This window comes from Mustela lutreola, chromosome 12 (genome assembly GCF_030435805.1).
Source record: "Mustela lutreola isolate mMusLut2 chromosome 12, mMusLut2.pri, whole genome shotgun sequence".
NCBI classification, from domain to species: domain Eukaryota; kingdom Metazoa; phylum Chordata; class Mammalia; order Carnivora; family Mustelidae; genus Mustela; species Mustela lutreola.
Genome location: NC_081301.1, coordinates 80,611,980 through 80,630,360, shown reverse-complemented (window position 1 = coordinate 80,630,360; position 18,381 = coordinate 80,611,980). Strand labels below are relative to the sequence as shown.

At 44.2% G+C, this 18,381-nt stretch overlaps 1 protein-coding gene across 11 annotated transcripts in view; it reads left to right on the top strand.

Moving 5' to 3' along the window:
• The window catches only part of LOC131812072 (transducin-like enhancer protein 4), a 141,623-nt gene extending 128,841 nt beyond the window's left edge, over nt 1–12,782 (top strand). For all 11 annotated transcript variants that reach the window (XM_059141116.1, XM_059141115.1, XM_059141119.1 and 8 more), the window contains 6 exons: nt 5,465–5,714; nt 6,628–6,875; nt 9,171–9,318; nt 9,737–9,887; nt 10,228–10,304; nt 12,342–12,782. In XM_059141116.1, the coding sequence (XP_058997099.1) occupies nt 5,465–5,714; nt 6,628–6,875; nt 9,171–9,318; nt 9,737–9,887; nt 10,228–10,304; nt 12,342–12,449 (982 nt within the window). In that variant the 3' untranslated portion in view covers nt 12,450–12,782. The remainder of the gene's footprint in view (nt 1–5,464; nt 5,715–6,627; nt 6,876–9,170; nt 9,319–9,736; nt 9,888–10,227; nt 10,305–12,341) is intronic.
• Nucleotides 12,783–18,381: the final 5,599 nt, after the last annotated feature.

Below are 18,381 nucleotides of genomic sequence, written 5' to 3'. Positions count from 1 at the left end.
ATTTTTCAAAATAGGAACAATGCTTGAGACACAGTAAGCCCTTAGCAGTATTTGTTGGCTGGCTGATGTACGAGTGGGTTCATATGCCACTTCGAGCCTGATTTTCTAGCATACTTTATAAAGCACAATGGCCAGATCTTTTATTGTGAATTTAAGGTCTTGTCCCATCTCGTGAGACATTGAAAACTTTGGAGAAGGCGTTGCGAAGTATGAGACAGATGAGTTCAACATTCTAGAACTGGACCTTTTAGGGAGAGTAAATGAGGTTGGGGGTGGGAAGGCCAAGGACCTTCTTTAAATATGCTGGGTTTTCATCGAAAGATGATGTTTCAGGTAAAATAGCATCTTCGGTGCACATGTTTTTAAAAAGAGCGATTTGCAGATGCCTTGGTGGAGATGTAGTTCTGTCAGAAAGTCCAAGGTGCTTCTGTTCTCTTTACCGTCTTTCTTAGCCATTCTTAGCTTTTAGTGCTTTCACCTGCTGTGCACACACGTGCTTGTGTGTCTGTATGTCTGGGTGTGTGTGTTTTGGTGGAAGAGTCCACTGTGTTCCCTGCACCCTATCCCTCCAGCCCTACATCTGTAGTTATGCGCTGGACATCTCAGACATCTTGCGTGTGTGTTATCTGCACGTCAAAGTCAGCATATCATGATGCTTCTTCTCCAGACGAGGCCTTCCTCCCACATTGCCCATCAGGAGTATTGATTGGTATTCTGATCCTTGTTTCCTAAGCTCAGAAACTCAATTATTATTGGCTCCTTCCTCACATCTTACTCGTTAAGTCCTGCAGAATTTTACATCCACTGTTACTTTTACTGTCTTCCTTGGGAACTAGCCTGGTTCAGGTCCCCCAGTACCTTGCATCTAGATGATTGGAATCATTGTCTCTTAGTCCTCCTGGCCAACTGTATTCCTTGCGATCAAATTTATTGTCCGTTGCCCCAGTTCCCCCTCCAAAAAACCCTTTAGTGAATTCTGTTTGTGGCGTTCTTAGGCTGGCCTTGCAGGCCCTCCCTTTTTACAGCCCTCCCTTTTCTAGCAGATAGACAGCAGTGTGAGTGTGTGTGTGTGTGTGTGTGTGTGTGTGTGTGTGTGTAGTATAAATGTATATATTCCTGATGCATTTGATCAGACTGTGCTCAGGCCAGCTCCTCCAACCACTTAACCCTGGGGTGGTTATTGAACAAATGAATTCTTTGTATTAAAACCAGCCCAGGAATTTCCATCATTGCTCCCCATCCTTTGAGAGCCCTTGCTCTGCTCTTTCTGCCCGCCTCCCCCCCAAATTGTTTTTCCGTCTTCCTCCCTCCTCTGTGAGAATCCCTCCATTCTGCAAAACCCATCTCTAGAACCATGTCACTATCGAGACCTCAGCTTTGTCTTGAACCACCACAGAACTTCCCACTTCTCATATTTCATCTGGTATTGTGGCCACTTCTTTGCTTTTCTCATCAAACTTCCTAGATTAGAAGCTGCTAGTGGGCAAGGCCAGTGCCTTACCTTGTTTTGTGTTCTTAGCATGACGTCTCTATCCATGTGGCTGAGAGGCCTTACCGATCCATTGAATCGGGTAGAAAAAGAGGAGTTCGTCAAGCCTGGGTTTCTGATTTCTAGAGTCTGGCTTTCGTTACACATTCCAGTACACTTCGCCAGCTACACGTCAGAGTTAGTTGAAATCTGATAAGATTCTTACTAGAGTTTTATTCTTTCCAGTCTTGAGTATCTTACATGTACTAATAGCAAGCAGAGGGCTGCATTACATCCTTAGTGTAAGTAGGCTCTTGACATTCTTGTTAAAGGGGGTTCCAGGAACATAGTAGGTGCTCACAGAGTGCTTTGTGGTTGAGTTGAAGAATATCCTATCAAAAACCTCGAAAGAAATCTTGTGTCTGGTTTCTTAACTATTTAAATTCTCAAAGCTCCTTAAAAACCACTTAGTGATACTAGGGAGAAGAGAAGGGATGGCTTTTCAAGTAAATTATCATTAAGAATGTATGAGACCATCTAAGTGTGGAATAACCTTCCTCTCCTTTCCTTTAAGATTTAGTCTCATGACCTCTTTCATTGCTAAATCAATAGCCTTTTTCTCCATCGTCATCCTTCAGAACCTCAGCCTTTCTCTGAGACCACTGCTGCCTTCCCCTCCTTGCCTGATTGGCACCTGGTTCTCTCCCCAAGGAACCCCCTCCACCTGCAGCTCTCTGAGGGGGTGCCCCTTGGTTTGTTTCATATCCTTGAATCTTCAGAGCCAGTGATGGGTGATAAAGGCTGTGTCATCCTCCCCACCCCTCTGCCGCCCCCACCACCAGTCTTTTCTAGAACTGAGCTCCTTTATCTTTTTGTGAGAAAACTCTGGCTCTTTCAGGCTTGTGTCATGGATTCTACCTACCCTTACGCCTTGTTGGGGGATTTCCTTTTTATTAAAGACTTGGCACTGACTTAGGGTCTTCCTCCTTGGAGCCACCCTCATTCCACAGGAGTCTGGTGTTCGCAAGGTCAGCCCCCAGTCATGGGGCTTGGACCCCTGTAGCTGTGGACCACTGCTTGGCCAGCTGTAGCTGTCCTTGACTGTTTAAAAGGCTCACAAGGAAGGATCTCGTCCCCGCCCCCCTCACTGTGTCACTTCCAGAACCCAGGTGACCCATCCAGCACAGCCTTCTCTGCTTCCACCCAGCCGGAGTGATCTTTAGAACCGCACATCTGTTCCCAGCTGTCGGACTGTCTCCCAGGCACAGACCTCCTGTCTAGGCTCCTCTTCCCGTTCTGTCACCTCCAATCCATTCTTCACCCAGCAGCCAGAATAGCACTTTAAAACATGAACTGAATCCTGTTATTCCCTGCCGAGAAGTCCCAGTAACTTCCCACTCCACCCAGGATAATGTGCATTCCTCATCACGGCCCACCAGGGTTTTTTCCTGCTGCCTGCCCTCTGTCTCTCCAGCCTGCCCCTTGCCACTCAGTACACACTAGTGTTCTCACTTGTTTCTGCTTTAGGGACTCTGCATTGTTCCTCTACCTCCATGTTCCACATTCCTCCCCCACCCCCCCACCCCCAATGTGTACCAGGGCCTGCGTCCTTTCATCTTGTCTCTTCTCACATGGTACCCCAGACCTGTGCCGCGTGCGTGCGTGTGGGGTGTGTGTGTGTGTGTGTGTGTGTGTGTGTGTCTTGCCATCTGATGGGGATCTGAGGTTACTTATTTTTCTGCTTATATATGGTATTTGCTTTCCCTTCTAGATGTTGACCCTGGAGGATAGAGACTTTGTTCACCCCTGATTTCCCAGCATCTTTGATAGTACCAGGTTCAGAGTAGGCATTCAATAACTAGTTTCTGACTAAATGGATACCAAACGTTCCGTCTCACTGTGGCCTTCGTATTTGCCATGCCCCGCCCCTTCACACCATCTTGTCTTTGTATCGAAGCCCCATTGCCTCACCCCGTCAAATCCCACAGTACCAGGCATGTCCACTATTCATCGCGTTGACCTTCTGACACTGTTATATTTATTTATGTGATTATCTCACTAATCAGTCTGCCCCTCGACCTACCTGCTGCCTACTCCCACAGGCTGTAAACTCAGGAGAACCAGGGATGCAGGGTTTGTTTGTTTTTCTTCTGTTGTAACCCTACAAATATGGTGCTTGGCACACGGGGATACCCAAGAAATTTGTGTTGAATCGTTGAATCTCTTAATACGTTGTCAAGTGATTGACCATCTTCTCCTATCTCTGGACTTGCCATCTCTCTCAATCATCTGTGTCTCCGACTGCTCTTGCTGGAGGGTCCATAGATGTAAGCAGCCCCCTAAATCCTGCGTTCGTCCCCTCACTGTATGATCTGCTATGGCATTACTGCTCTGCTCCCTTAGCTTCCACTCTCACTTCTTAGTCAATAAGCGCACGTTGTCTTTCTAACCTAACCTCTCACCTGAGTCACAGTACTCTGCTTACTGTTGAACTCTTTGGATTCCCAGCTGCCCTTAAATTAAAGAAAACCAAACCAGTTAGCTCCTTGAGTGTGTAGCTTTTGGTCATGCTTCTCTGTCTCTTCACTAACATGTTGTCCCCCTGAATCTCGTGGGTTCTGAGCCTGAGAGCCCTCCTTCCCACCTCTCCCAGGTCACCGGTTCAGTGTGTCTCCCAAGTCCTGTTGATTTGACCGAGGACATGTCTTCTGTCTCTTGTCTCCCGAGCTTCCGCCTCCTTCCCCGCCAGCAGTGCCACGTACCACGTTTCTGCTACGGGCTGGGCCTCTGCTTCTCTGTTGTTACCGAGAAGGAAAATGCCCTCTGCTATCTGGCACCACGTCTTCCATGGCCACATACTGCGTCATCCCTCCTGGGGACAGTTCGGAGGGGGATGAGGTCCTTAGTAATGGGACGAGTTTTGATGAATGTGGCTAGCCTGTAGCTTTTTGCATTAAGGTGCCATAAACTGTTTTGATTCTAAAACTTCCCTGAGAGGTCCAAGCTCCAGTCCTTTGTGCACCCACAGATGCTTTCCCTTGGCATGTCTTTCCCAAACTTCGTCCTATAAACAGAGCACATTCCAAAGCTTCATGCCAAAGCAGAATGACATAATTTCCAAAATGGGCTATTGCCCATGATAGAAGACAGGCCCAGCTCCCTGTCCCCACCCCGTGCATCACACAGCCTCACTGATGTGTCCACCCTGACCTCAGCACCCTAAGAATAGAGATCTCGAGGGAGATGTTCGAATGGAAGTTGCATTTAGAACCAAATGTTTTCATAAGTGTAGAGCTTTCCTTGGAGATGAACTGGAGTTGGAGCTGATGATAGGCACTTATAGGTGGGCCTTTGGGGTAGTCACACAGGACGCCTTTACAGGTCCTAATTTCATCAGGAATTACTTGCATTAATGATTGTCAAGTCCGATAGGACTTATTGTGGTGCGTGTGCTGGGGTCACAGCTGTCGTTTCACTGTGGGCCTAGAGACTCAACTCCTTGGAGCTTGATCGTTTTGACTCATTGATCTCCATTAGTAAATCACTTGATTGGCGTGAATTCATATACAGGCAGAAATAGTATCACAGGCTTCTGGGTCACCCAAAGTAGAAAACAGAGCAAGTTTGCAGAGTGTCCTGAATATACTAGGTGTTGGCTTTACTAGATAGATACTATACTAATGTTGACTTTCTTATGTAATTCTCTGTGAAGTGTAGGTAGCATTCTCTCCCTTTGAAAGATGAGAACTGAGGTTCAGAGAGGCTCAGTGACTACTTAATGCCACACACCAGTTAGTGAAGAGTCGACCTGACATTTGATCGTAGGTCTAGCTCTGAAAATTAGGTTTTCTCTTTTGTACCAGGTAAATTTGACTTACTTGCAAATTATAAAGTTACACTGAAAAAGTTTTCTTTCTCATCTCCTCACACTGATCAGTTAACTAATGTTTTTCACCTTCCGCTCCTACTTTTCCTTCTCCCACTGCACTACCGTAGAGCGTACTCCTTCCACGTCACCGCAGACGGCCAGATGCAGCCTGTCCCTTTCCCCCCCGACGCCCTCATCGGACCCGGAATCCCCCGGCACGCGCGCCAGATCAACACCCTGAACCACGGGGAGGTGGTGTGCGCGGTGACCATCAGCAACCCCACGAGACACGTGTACACGGGCGGCAAGGGCTGCGTCAAGGTCTGGGACATCAGCCACCCCGGCAACAAGAGCCCCGTCTCTCAGCTCGACTGTCTGGTGAGCGAACATGGAGGCACCTTCATTCAGAAAACGGGATGGAATAGTGAGAGACTTGGTTGAACGGGCAACACATGGAATTGATTCCAAGTGGGTAATTGTCTTCGGTGGTTTGTGGCCCTTCATGTGGAGAGTACAACTTTCATGAGTCCTGCCCAATTCGTGGGCACAGGCTCACTACCCGTTTTCCGGTCTGATAAAGGAGTATAAGAAACGTTAAAAGCCCAGGAGGGCTTCTGTGAGAGCGCACCTCTCGGTCTGTCACAGGGTGACATTACCAGAGTAACGTCCTGCTTTCTGCGCAGACAGTAGACTATTCCCTTGCCTGTGTCTTGGGCGTTTGTCCTTCCATCATTTATAAAACTTCTGCTGGACATTCTTCCTTAAACCAGCAGTGGAATTTCTGCTGCTCCACAATGTTAGGTTGGTTTGACATATTTGTTGTACACAACATTCCCAGACCCTCACGTTGGAAGGACCTTTTTTCTCACTCCCCCTCCCTTAATATTCCTCGATCAAATTTTGCCTCCAGTTGATGCTGCTTGATCAACCACTGCTGTCCAGGACTCGTGCGCTCCTGCGTTGGGGGGTGTGTGTGTGTGTATGTGTGTGTGTGCGCAAATGAGTCAGGCAGCTGGGTGATTTGGTTAGTGGTGGTGGGAGTTGGGTCTAGATCTTTGCATTTTCATGCTAATTAAGATTAAATATCTCAGCACTAAATTTGTAGATCAAGTTTAAGTACTTCCCTAATTTCATGTAATTTTCTAGCATTAATCCACTTTATCATTGTCATAAGTAAAAATGGCTCATTAAAACCAGGAGGGAACACAATACTTTTATGGATTTCTGCTCTCATGTTAATGCTGTTTTCCTTTCCTCATGAGTGATCTCTTGATGGTTTTTGTCTCTACAGAACAGGGATAACTACATCCGTTCCTGCCGATTGCTCCCTGACGGTCGCACCCTCATCGTGGGAGGGGAGGCCAGCACTCTGTCCATCTGGGACCTGGCGGCTCCCACCCCACGCATCAAGGCAGAGCTGACGTCTTCGGCCCCCGCGTGCTACGCTCTGGCCATCAGCCCCGACTCCAAGGTCTGCTTCTCGTGCTGCAGTGACGGTAACATCGCCGTCTGGGACCTGCACAACCAGACACTGGTGAGGTGGGTCAGCAAGATCCCTGCCCAGGGCACGCGAGGGAGCCGATTTTACCACTCTGTGCCAAAGAGCTGTGTGTGTCTAAAACAATGAAATAGAATTCTACTAAAATGTGTTAGGAACAGGCTCATTTGAAAGGTGGCTAGAGGGCGCCTGGGTGGCTCAGTTGGTTAAGTGACTGCCTGCAGTTTAGGTTATGATCTGAGTCTCCTGGGATTGAGTCCCGCATCCGGCTGCCTGCTCAGCAGGTGGCCTGTTTCTCCCTCTCCTCCCTGCTCCTGCCCTCTCTCACTATCTCTGTCTCACTCTCTTCAATAAACAAATAAAATCTTAAAAAAAGAAAAAAGTCTAGAAACAAATTACTGCTGTAAAATCTTATTTTCTGCCTTTGAACTTTTGAACTTACCAAATGAGGGATTGTTCTCTTTCTTTGTTTTGTTTTTTTTTGGACATTATCCTAAGTATCACTGATTTGGGTTTTTTAAAAAAATGAGGTCATTTTTACATAATTAATGTACATCATGTTCCCATGACCTCATGAGCTCGTTAGACGTCTATAATTTGCCATCTGCACTTGCTAACCAGCCGTCACTGTCGCTAGACACTCCCCAAGAAGATTCACAGCACAGGGCAGTGTCCTCCATGCCACGTGTATCCCACATGTGCCTTCTGTCAGTAGATTATCACTGAACCCCTGCTACGGGCCTCAGCATTGTGCTTCACTCTGAAATGGTCTAGATTATCTGTAATCCCACCATTAAGGATGGGTCGATGCACTGAGATGTCTGTTTAGAAGTGAAATTATATGGCATTGGTGTTGGTAGATAATGCCCTGAAATGAGTCTCCAGATGTCAGCACCCGAGAGAGCAGGAAGTATGAGGTATGATTTGCTGAAGGGTGTGAGAAGGTTGTAATCTGGCCTAGCCGCAAGTCAAGGGGAGTATGTAAGGAGAAGAGGCCTCTACTGGCCATCTGTCAGATATTTTTTTGCAGGACTGAGCTCTATGCATGATTCCAAAAATAAAGTGGTCATCATTTGTTTCATCTTGGGTAAGGCTCTTACGAGGAACTGCTTCTAATCTCTTCTTTTCCCAGTGTCTTTTGTACATTCTGCCAGCTCCTGGAACAGCTGAGCCACACTGAGTTTCTTTCCATGTGCCTTACTTGAGAGCATAGCCTTTTTGTGGTCTTGCACAGCCTGCTACAGTTGCATAACTGCGCACTGGCAAAATTTGCTCTGTGACTCCTGTGGCCATCCCCATAGCTTTTGTAGAAAGGAACATATAACATGCCTTACCTCCTCTTAAACCCTTTCCTTCATATTACAATGATAAAATCAGTCTTAGATGTATTTTTGATTAGTTCATATACATATAGCTGTGTGTTTTCTTTTATTTCAGTTGGAGATTTTTTTTTTTCCCTTTGGTTATATCAGTTGTTTTTTGGTATGACAGTCAAAGACCCCTAAGTGTTCAAAAATAAAAAGTGTAATAAATTGAACCTCTCAGTTAAACCTGAATCTCTCTATGAATATGCTTTCTTAGTTGAATAATTAGAAAACACAGTAAACCTAATCTGTAAGACCTACAATGAAACTGATCCCTGAGAAGTTCTCAATTTTTTTTTTTACTGAAGTAGAATTAACATTGAGTGTTATTGTAGTTTCAAGTGTACAAAATCATGATTCAGCAAGTCTGTGCATGACTCCGTGCTCATCACCACAAATGTACTTTTAATTCCCTTCATCTCATTCACCCATTCTCCCACCACTTCCCTTCTGTAACCATCAGTTTGTTCTTTGTATAAGTCTGTTTGTCTGTCTCTTTTTTTCTTCATTTGTTTATTTGTTTTATTTCTTAAATTCTTACAGATGAGTGAAGTCATATAGTATTTATCTTTCTTTGACTTATTTCAATTAGTGTTATACTCTGTATTCATCCATGTTATTGCAAATGACAAGGACTTACTCTTTTTTATGGCTGAATAATATTCCATCTTATATGTATACCATATCTTCTTTACCCATCTATCAATGGACACTTGGGCTGCTTCCATATCTTGGCTATTGTAAATAATGCTGCAGTAAACATAGGGGGGCGGACATCTTTTCAAATTAGTGTTTTCCTTTTCTTTGGGTAAATACCAGTCATGGAGTCACTGGGTCTTATGGTAATTCACCTTTTAATTTTTTATAGAACTCCACACTGTTTTCCACAGTGGCTGCACTGACGAGCTCGGAATTGAGTTCACATAAGAACTAACTTTTTCAAGGTTTTCCCTCTGTTTTGACATTTTTCAGGCAATTCCAGGGCCACACAGATGGGGCCAGCTGTATTGACATTTCTAACGACGGCACCAAGCTCTGGACGGGCGGCCTGGACAACACGGTCAGGTCCTGGGACCTGCGTGAGGGGCGGCAGCTGCAGCAGCACGACTTCACCTCACAGGTATAGGCGTGGGCCCGGGACACTCCAGAAGACACAGTTTTGTGATATACATGACAGACTATACCATGTGACAAAGTCCCTTTTGACTCTGGGTTAGATAACTCAGTTCTGTCAAAACACAGTAATGTGTAGTAAAGGATTAGAAAAAAATCTCATTTATAAGCTTTTAGCAGGTTTTTCCTGCAAAGACCATTACTTTGTATTCTTTGAATTTTGCCTAATTGATTCATTAAATGATATTGTGCAGATGTATGTGTTACTTGGGCATCACCCATTTGGCTGTGATTTCTTCTTATATAATTGGAATCATCTAGACTTCCTTCACAATTTAAATAGTATCCTCAGAAGAAGCAGTACCTCCTGCGAGAGGCAGCGTTTCTTCTCTAGGCACCATCACTCTGAACTGTTCCACTCGTAGATCTTTTCTCTGGGCTACTGCCCAACCGGAGAGTGGCTGGCTGTGGGGATGGAGAACAGTAACGTGGAAGTGCTGCACGTCACCAAGCCGGACAAATACCAGCTGCATCTCCACGAGAGCTGCGTCCTGTCGCTCAAGTTTGCCCATTGTGGTAAGCAGCCCCCTCCCGTCCATTTCCTGTCCGTGACAGTCCACCCCCTTTGCCCTCCCGCGGATGCGTCCTCACTCCACTCCTTTGGTTTAGTAACTTGTCCCTCTTCCAAAGTACATATGTGCCTGCGTCTCTAATGCCATGTGCCGATCCACTTACCATTGTTGGAAGGATAAATGACTCACTAAATCTAGGACAGTGAGCTCTATGTTTCCAGTGAAAAGAAACTTTTGTTGCAAATTAGAAGAGTTTTCCATGAATAGTTTGTGCGCTATAAAGCAAATCTCTGGTATCTGACACAGTAACACAAACAAGACCTTTTTCCAAACTGTTTCTGTAGGCAAATGGTTTGTAAGCACTGGAAAGGACAACCTTCTGAATGCCTGGAGAACACCTTATGGGGCCAGTATATTCCAGGTAACACTTGTCCAGCTCCCATCTAGTGTGTGCTCTCTGCATGGCGATGGTTGACCCAGAGTCTCTCTGTGCATTCTGTCAGATTAATAAGGCTCCTGAGTGTCCTCGGAGGTAGGGCAAGAGAAGACTACCTTGCCTGAGGGAGGGTGGTGTCACAGCCCCACAGTGTGGAGCTGGGCGGGGGGGTGACCTCCAGTTCTCTTCGACCCAGGGCCGAGACACTGCCCATTGCACTAACCAGCTTTCCGTGCCTCAGTCCCATGTATACGTTAGAGTTTTTGCATCCTCTGTGATTTGTGTGTGTGTGTTGTGTCTTTAAAGTGCTTCTATTTAAAAACGTTGAGCATTTTGCCTGAATATTCCTATTAGTATTGTTATTTCTTTGATTTTTTTTTTTTTTTCCCCAAAGAAGTGTTGTGGAAAGTTTAGTAAATCTTAATTAATTTCAGAAATGTTTATTCTTACTGACTTAGTGGTACTTAATGTGTAGTGTGTGAAATTATTTGTAGGAGGACCAAATGGTAGATGTGATCAACATGGGCACACTCATCGTCTCTGTGCTCTCCCTGGCTGGAATGTGGAAATTTCACAGGCAGTTTAAAGAACACTTCTCTTTTTTAACCTATACTTGGGATGTTATTTTTTAGATGTGCTTTTTTTTTTTTTTTTAAGGGACAACAACAGATTTGCAGTTTTCTTGAGCGTAGTATTATGTCATCATAGAGTAGATCAACGCATAATACAAAAATACATATATTGAGTGAAAATACTGTGCCAGGTGATCGATAGGACAAAAGTAGCTGATTATTGCTGTCATGAAATTTATAACTGAATATAGTATACATTGTTAATATTATGGGTCACAACCTTTCTGGTGGTCCCAAAAAGGACTGGGAATAAAAAAAAGGAAATCTATAATCTTAGAGTGGCTCTTTTATAGTAAGCATAAAGTGTTGTATCTTTTGTGTATACTGGATTGTGAAGTAAAATGGATTAATTACAGGTTACAGTCAATTGGGACGCCTGGGTGGCTCAGTCGGTTAAGCCGCTGCCTTTGGCTCAGGTCATGATCCCAGGATTCTGGGATTGAGTCCCACATTGGGCTCCTTGCTCAGCGGGGAGTCTGCTTCTCTTTCCATCTCTGCCTGCCACTCTGCCTGCTTGTGCATGCGCTCTCTCGCTCTCTCGCTCGCTCGCTCTCCCTGACAAATAATTAAAATCATTAAAAAAAAAAATACAGGTTACAATGAAAAAAGTTTGAGAAACACTGGCCGTAGGTTAGCTTCTGCACATCAGGTGTTAATTTTTTAAGTCTTCAGAGTTCTGGTTAAAATCCTGCAGCATTCATTCGTTTAGCACAGTTCAGTTCAAAGTTGACCTTGATCTCCTTGTGGTTGGTGAGTTGAGCATGGTATCCAGGACTCTTAAGTATGGAACATTTCTCCTTCTAACTGTTGAACTCCCCCTACTTGGAGATATACATTCTTTTTTCACACAGGAGAATTGGGCTTTCTATTAGAAATATTTTTACATTCCCAATTTCAAAAAATGTAGTGTTTTCCATGACATTTTCCACTTGAACTCTGAGGCAACTCTCTTGAGGTGGCAGGCAGGTGAGCGGTCCTGACCTGTTTGTAAGGTAGGAGTTTCACCAGGGTTCAGTGACCGGCCTGGTGTTCCACAGCCCGACCTCCAAGCCATCTGACGGAAGTGGGGAATGCTAAGAACACTCTGCTCTTACCTGTCTGGAGAAGAGGGTTCGAGACCAGGCCTTACTTCTTCAAAACCTGTGCTTGTGCAGCTGGCTTGCCTGCCAGCTGATGTCCCCATTGCAGGAGCCTGTAGGCTAGCGTGGTGAGGTGTCCCTAGAGTGTCCTGGGCCCCGCCATTTTGAGGGCGGGCCGGGACTGCCTTGCCTGGCGGGCTGCTCTTGTTTGGACAACAGGACACCTACACGCTTGTTTTTACTCTGTCGTCCAGTCCCACCTCATGGGTTTGTCTTTCAGTAGGTAACATTTGTATTTGTTTCTTTCCTAGTCCAAAGAATCCTCATCGGTGCTTAGCTGTGACATCTCTGTGGATGACAAATACATTGTCACTGGCTCTGGGGATAAGAAGGCCACGGTTTATGAAGTTATTTATTAAGGACAAATCTTCATGCGAACTGGACCCCTTCTCCTTGTAGCACTTTGTTCTATCATCTTCTTCCCCCCGCATCTAAAACCAAGGACGTCAGATACTCGTTGCAGTTGTGGAGTTTGATCCCATCTCTTACCCCCACTTCCTCCCTTGCTATTGAATTGTGAATACTCCTTAAGAACCTGTGATACCAAATCTTCAGCGCTCTGCTTGGAAGAACATGGAATTACCACACTTAACAGTGACGGAATCTTTAATTATGTATTATATCTGTAATATATTTATTTTGTTTAAAGAAGGCTTTCTAACTTTGACTGAATAAAGCTGTCTGCTCCTGCATTGATAATGAAGATGCGTTGTATTTGATACCCCTCCCCCCCTTTTTTTGGCAAAGGAGGGGAAAGGAAGGTTTAACATAATTGATGAAAAATGTCACGAAATGTAGACTAAGGACTGTATAGAGATGTGAAATGTATAATTACATATGGAAGCAATATGTCGCTGTGTTGTTAGATTTTTTGTTTTGTTTTGTTTTCTACTTACTTTAAATGTTTGGAAATTTGAACAATTAGAACATGACAGGCCACGTCGTATTCATTTGAGTCTATCTGGACAACTTTTAACCAATATATCTATAGCTTTAGATTCTATTTGATAAAAGTAATTGGACTTTTTTTTTTCATTTTTGACTTGTTGACAAGTGTCTTTGTACTAAGTTTTTAATTCCTTTTTTTAATGTATTATAGACAGATGAACAAATTAAATTTGGCCTAAAGAGAGAACTTAATCCCTTCTGGATATTTTTGCCACGTTTCTTTACAAAGGGAGATGTATACCTTTGGGCAGTTTTGTCATTACGAGAAATCACAGGCTATTTTTTGGCATGTTCTTTGGGAACTGCGCGGATTCAGGGGAGGAGTCCTCCTGCTGTGCCAAGTCCAGTCTTTTACAAAATGAGGACAGCAGAGGAGACTTGCAAGGACCTCCCTCTGAAAACCAGAAAGAACGGACTCTCACCTGGGATGAGAACTTGCTCGCTTTACCTCCGGTCCTTCCCCTGTCTTAGTTGGATGTCCCCGAAATGGACACAGGCTGTGCCATTGCGCCGGAAACATTGTGTTAGCTTTTATGTTGTTGTTGTTGCTGTTCAACTATGATGTGTGACTCCTCTCTTTTTTTTTATTATTTTTTTGTTTGAATGCTTTAAAGATCTTTTTAAGTCTGTGGATCTGCTGATGTACAGTGCCTTTGCTGCTATGGATCAAAATCAAGAGAACTGTGTAGATAAACTTTATTGTGTAAGTAGAAAATTACTTAATTTCATACTAGAAACGGATGGATGCTGCAAGTTGAAATGGACTGTCCATTGACGTTCCTAATGTGGTAGCAGAAAAAAAAAATGGTGTCTTAAGTGCTTAGTGTTTGATGTCATTAACAGTTTCGTAAAACTCTACAGTGTAGAAAGATTTTGATACTAAACTGTGCATTGTACATAGTTCTAATGCATCGTATTGACCACCAGTACTTCTATAATGGTAGATTGTTTGTGCATTCAGACTTTTAAGCATTAAACATAAATAACTTCTAGTATGCTTATTTCTAATTCTTTGTTTGGCTGGCTTTCATTTTTGTCCGACTGTACCACTCCCATATACTAAAAATTACTAGCTTCATTCGAGGGAGACTGGTGTTAAAGTCACATGGGCTTTGTTATTATTGCGTTTTTAGTTTTGTTTTTATTTTCATTTGACAGGAACTAGAAGGGAGAGCAGAGGGAGGTTAGCAAGGACAGGTTGTACCAAACACTGACCGAGTGCCTCTTCGGTTTGTAAAACGACTGTATCAGAAAGTCGTCACGTTACTCAGATGCTTTAGGGCTGCACTGTTCGGTGTGGTTGCACTAGCTATTTGTGGCTATTTAAATTTAACTCTACTAAAATTAGTTTGAAAAAAATAGGTTTATTAGTCACACTAACTGCATTTCAAGTATTCAGTACCTGCATATGGCTAATGGCTACCATATTGGACAACTCAAATTTATAGAACACATCCAGCATCACAGAAAGTTCCATGGGAGCAGTGCTGCCTTAGAATTAGCTTCTACACACCATTTGGGTTTGGGAAACATGTCAAGTGGAATACCCTGGAGTTGTTGAACGCATGAAGCCCAGTGCGCTGCTGCTCGTGGGGTGTGTAAAGATTGAGTCTAAGAAGGTGCTTAAAGAATTCTAAATACCCAAGACTTGAAAATCTGTCATTTTAAAGGATGCACCCAGTAGAAAGAAGGCTGGGGTTGGGGGCTATGGTCTGGGGTGTGCTCAGTGCTCAGCTGTAAGACACACTAACTCTTTAGCATTGACTTTTCAGCGGTGTGCACCAGTGGGGTTGGAAGCTGCACTTCATGTGTGAGTACTGTGAACGCTACTACTTCAGACGATTTTAAAGGATTCTTAACTCAGTATCTGTGCATCCTTACCAAAATGTCTTTAAAGGTATAGGGATTTGGAGTTGAAAACAATCATTTGGTATAAAGAATATGACACTGGCACCATGTTTTTATATGTCCAGAGGGAGAATGTGCCTGCCTTAGGGAGATGGAATTCCCCGTTGGTGCCTGGTGGTCAGATCTCTTTAGGAAGATCCAACATTGGCCGTTGAGATGAATGCTTATATAGACCTAGCCTTTTAAAATTAATGGGTATCCATTTCCTCTCATTGCCAAGGTTTTATCAGATTAGATTTTTATGTCTTTGATATAAATCCCAGACCTAGATTGATCTACACAAAAATCTTGGTGTTGTAATTATAACTTGGTTTACAATAGTTTTTGCTCCAAGTATGGTCTCTCAGAATTCAGAACGACAAAGATAGGAATCAACCGGAACCAGAGTTGACTTGTTCCAGTCAAAGAACACTGGTGTATGACTGGAAGAGTGACTCACATGAAACTACCAAGAAGTACAAACTCAGATTGAGGAAGCCATCAAGACTTTCCTAAGAGAAGCAGATAAAATGTAGAGTGACCAACTCCAAGGTCTTTCAAGTGTTTACAGATACACATCTCCCTGGGGCCAGGACTTAGCAGGGTGGTTTCCTGTCTAACTAGCTGCCAGAGGTCCAGCCTTGTCTTGGAGGGTGTATGCTAAAACAACCGCAACCCTGTAACACCTACCATGGCTAGGAATTATGCAGCCATGAGATACAGAACCATCTTGTAGCCACGAAATTCTAAGACCTTACAGCCAAAAGCAGGGGAAATTGATAACCCCCCAGTTAGAAGGCAGCATTCTAGAAAGAGATGTAGTATACACATGAACAGCTAGACCATCAGTGATACCCTCAACTACCAACTAGGCTGGCTGCTTCCTCAGTCCAGATGATCTCAGCAGAGTTGTATCACCTGGAAACAAAACATCCAACTTGAGTATTTGTCATTTGTTATTTTTGGCAGTTGTAAGGAAATTGTACTGGAATTCCTTGCCAGCATCAAGACATTATAGAGTTATAAAGATGTAGGTACCAAAAAAAATAATAAGCCTTCATGTTCTTGAGGCTCGTTTGCATTGCTGTCTAGCTCCTGGGCAACCTGTAGAGTGGCGTTCAACAGTGACCTCTGGGTCCTGCCGACCCTCACCAGTAGAAGCAGCGCCTCACAATCAGCCTGTTTTTCTGAGCTAATTGTGTTTATTTGCCTGTCAATTAATTCCAGCTTTCACTCAGAGCTGACAATGGAAATGTTTTCGCTCTGTTTTAGTAACCTGAGCACATCAGGAAACCTCTCATGTATCACTCTTTTTAACAACAGTGCCACCATAATGGTAGGAACTCTCATTCATTATAAGCCACCACATATTATTTTAGTTGGGTTTGGGTTTTTGGCAGCAGTGACAGAATCTTTTGGGTCCCAGATAGGAATTAGCAGGGGGATTGGTCTCTGGTTCACCTCTCTCCAGGGAAGGAAATATCCTGCTGCGATCTTAGGTGTTTGGCCTATAGGGAAGGAGAATTCCTGCGGGGCTGCCTTTAGACTGGAAGAAAATAAAAAATAGAAGTGTTTTCACAAAAAATCGCCCCGTTTGGTCTCACAGCAGTATAGACAGGCTGAGTGCCAGAATACTGAGTTTACATAAAAGCGCACGTGGGATCAAAGAAGAAAATCAATTACCCAAATGCCTTATCTCTCAAGGGGGACAAGCTGACCTGAACCCCAAGGCTCCAGACTTGGGGGTTGGACTTCTGTGCTATCTGCCCACCGTGGCAGATTTGGGAGTGTTATGGATACCCGCCTTGCTTCTCTCCGCTCCTTAGTTTCCTACAAGTTACCCAACTTGGGAATTCAGCATCACAGAAACTTGAAAATTTAATCACATGCCATCTTTTGAGTTCCTTATAATGTGTCTACTGTGGACTGTGGTACATACAAGGCAAAAGCCCACTTTTGGCCACGTAGACTTACTCTAGCGGGACCCTGGGCATCTTACTGCCTCCCCAATTCAAGTGACATCATGGCTTAATGAGAACATTTATAACTAACAAGCTTTTGTTATTTTGGAAGAAGACTTAAATTCACTTAAATGTCATGCTTTAATTGACTTGAGCCCAGCAAAACTAACCCACACCAGAAGGTATTTGTGAACTATTAGGATTTTGAGAATTTAGGCAGTAAGTGTTTGGACTCTAGGTGTTCAAACACCCAAGTGGTTTTTAGAGGCCTAGCAGTTTCCCACAGAGACCTCCTAAGTAGGGCTAGTTGGCCATTTCCCAACCTAGTAGGTATCTCCATAGCTGTTTCCAAAAAACTACTCCCGAGGTAGTATCCTGGCCATACCTTGTGTCATGTGGCGGAAAGTATGAGTTGAGCTGGACATTTTGTTCTCCCAGGAGACTGGGAGGAAGCAGGAGAATTAGTCATAGTGAGATCTTAGTCAAAGATCCTGCTGCTGCCCTTGGGCTCATAAAGGCTCCAGCAGAGAAGACTAAAGCGGAGCATGTGCCCTTCCTCTTTATAAAGACAGAAAGAGGCACCAGCAGGAGCCATCGTCAGATGGAGTGAGACCCCTGGACCGCCATACATCAAGCAGAAGAGTTTTCCTGAGGACAACTTGCTGTTATTTGAAGCACTTCAGTCGGACACCTCATCACCTAAAGAGTTGAGAACTTACCCCTATCCATCTCAACATCTATGAAGTCAGCTTTCAGCATCGTGATTCTAATATGGAGAAGTCTGGTGTGACTGAGAACAAAGCACGTTCCCCCAAAAGCCTGTTAGCCTTTCCCAGGGGAATGAAAACAAGTGTCTGGAGTGATTGAAGAAATCATCAGTTAAACTTCGTTCTCAAGTCTCCTTCAGATATTAATAACCCCTTTTGTTTTTCCTCCAAGTAGACAATCACTGTTAATGAAATGTGATTTCAGGGTTTATGGCTGAGTCAGGAAATTCAACATTGAGTTAAAACACCGACGATCAGTCAACCCCACCGCACCTACATCTTTAGGCCTCGGCATTTTTGTGGAATAAGAACAGCCTTCTGGGCACAAACTGGTTATGAAGGTTACTCTGAGGACAAAAGCCGTGGTTTATAGACACTTATTCCTGAGCTGTGGTCTTAAAAATAAAGCGTAATAAATAAAGCACCCCTAATGAGAATCGTAGTGGTGGCTCAAGTTGCTTAAAAGTGAAGGACGTGGTGTGAATCTCTCAAGGGCATGCTTGCTTTCATGTTGAGGGGCTTGGCTGAGGTGGTTGGTCTGGGCCTACCTAGCTCTGCTGACATCCCTGCCCCCCCAATTCCCCCAACTCCAGGCCATGTGGGTGGCTTTGAGCCAGGAGTACCAAATGAAATTGCGTTCAACTGCTTCAGGCTTTTGGCAGACAGCATTTACTTGAGTATGTGCTTTCCTTACTGAAGATCTGTTTCCATATGAGTTCCAGAGAGGA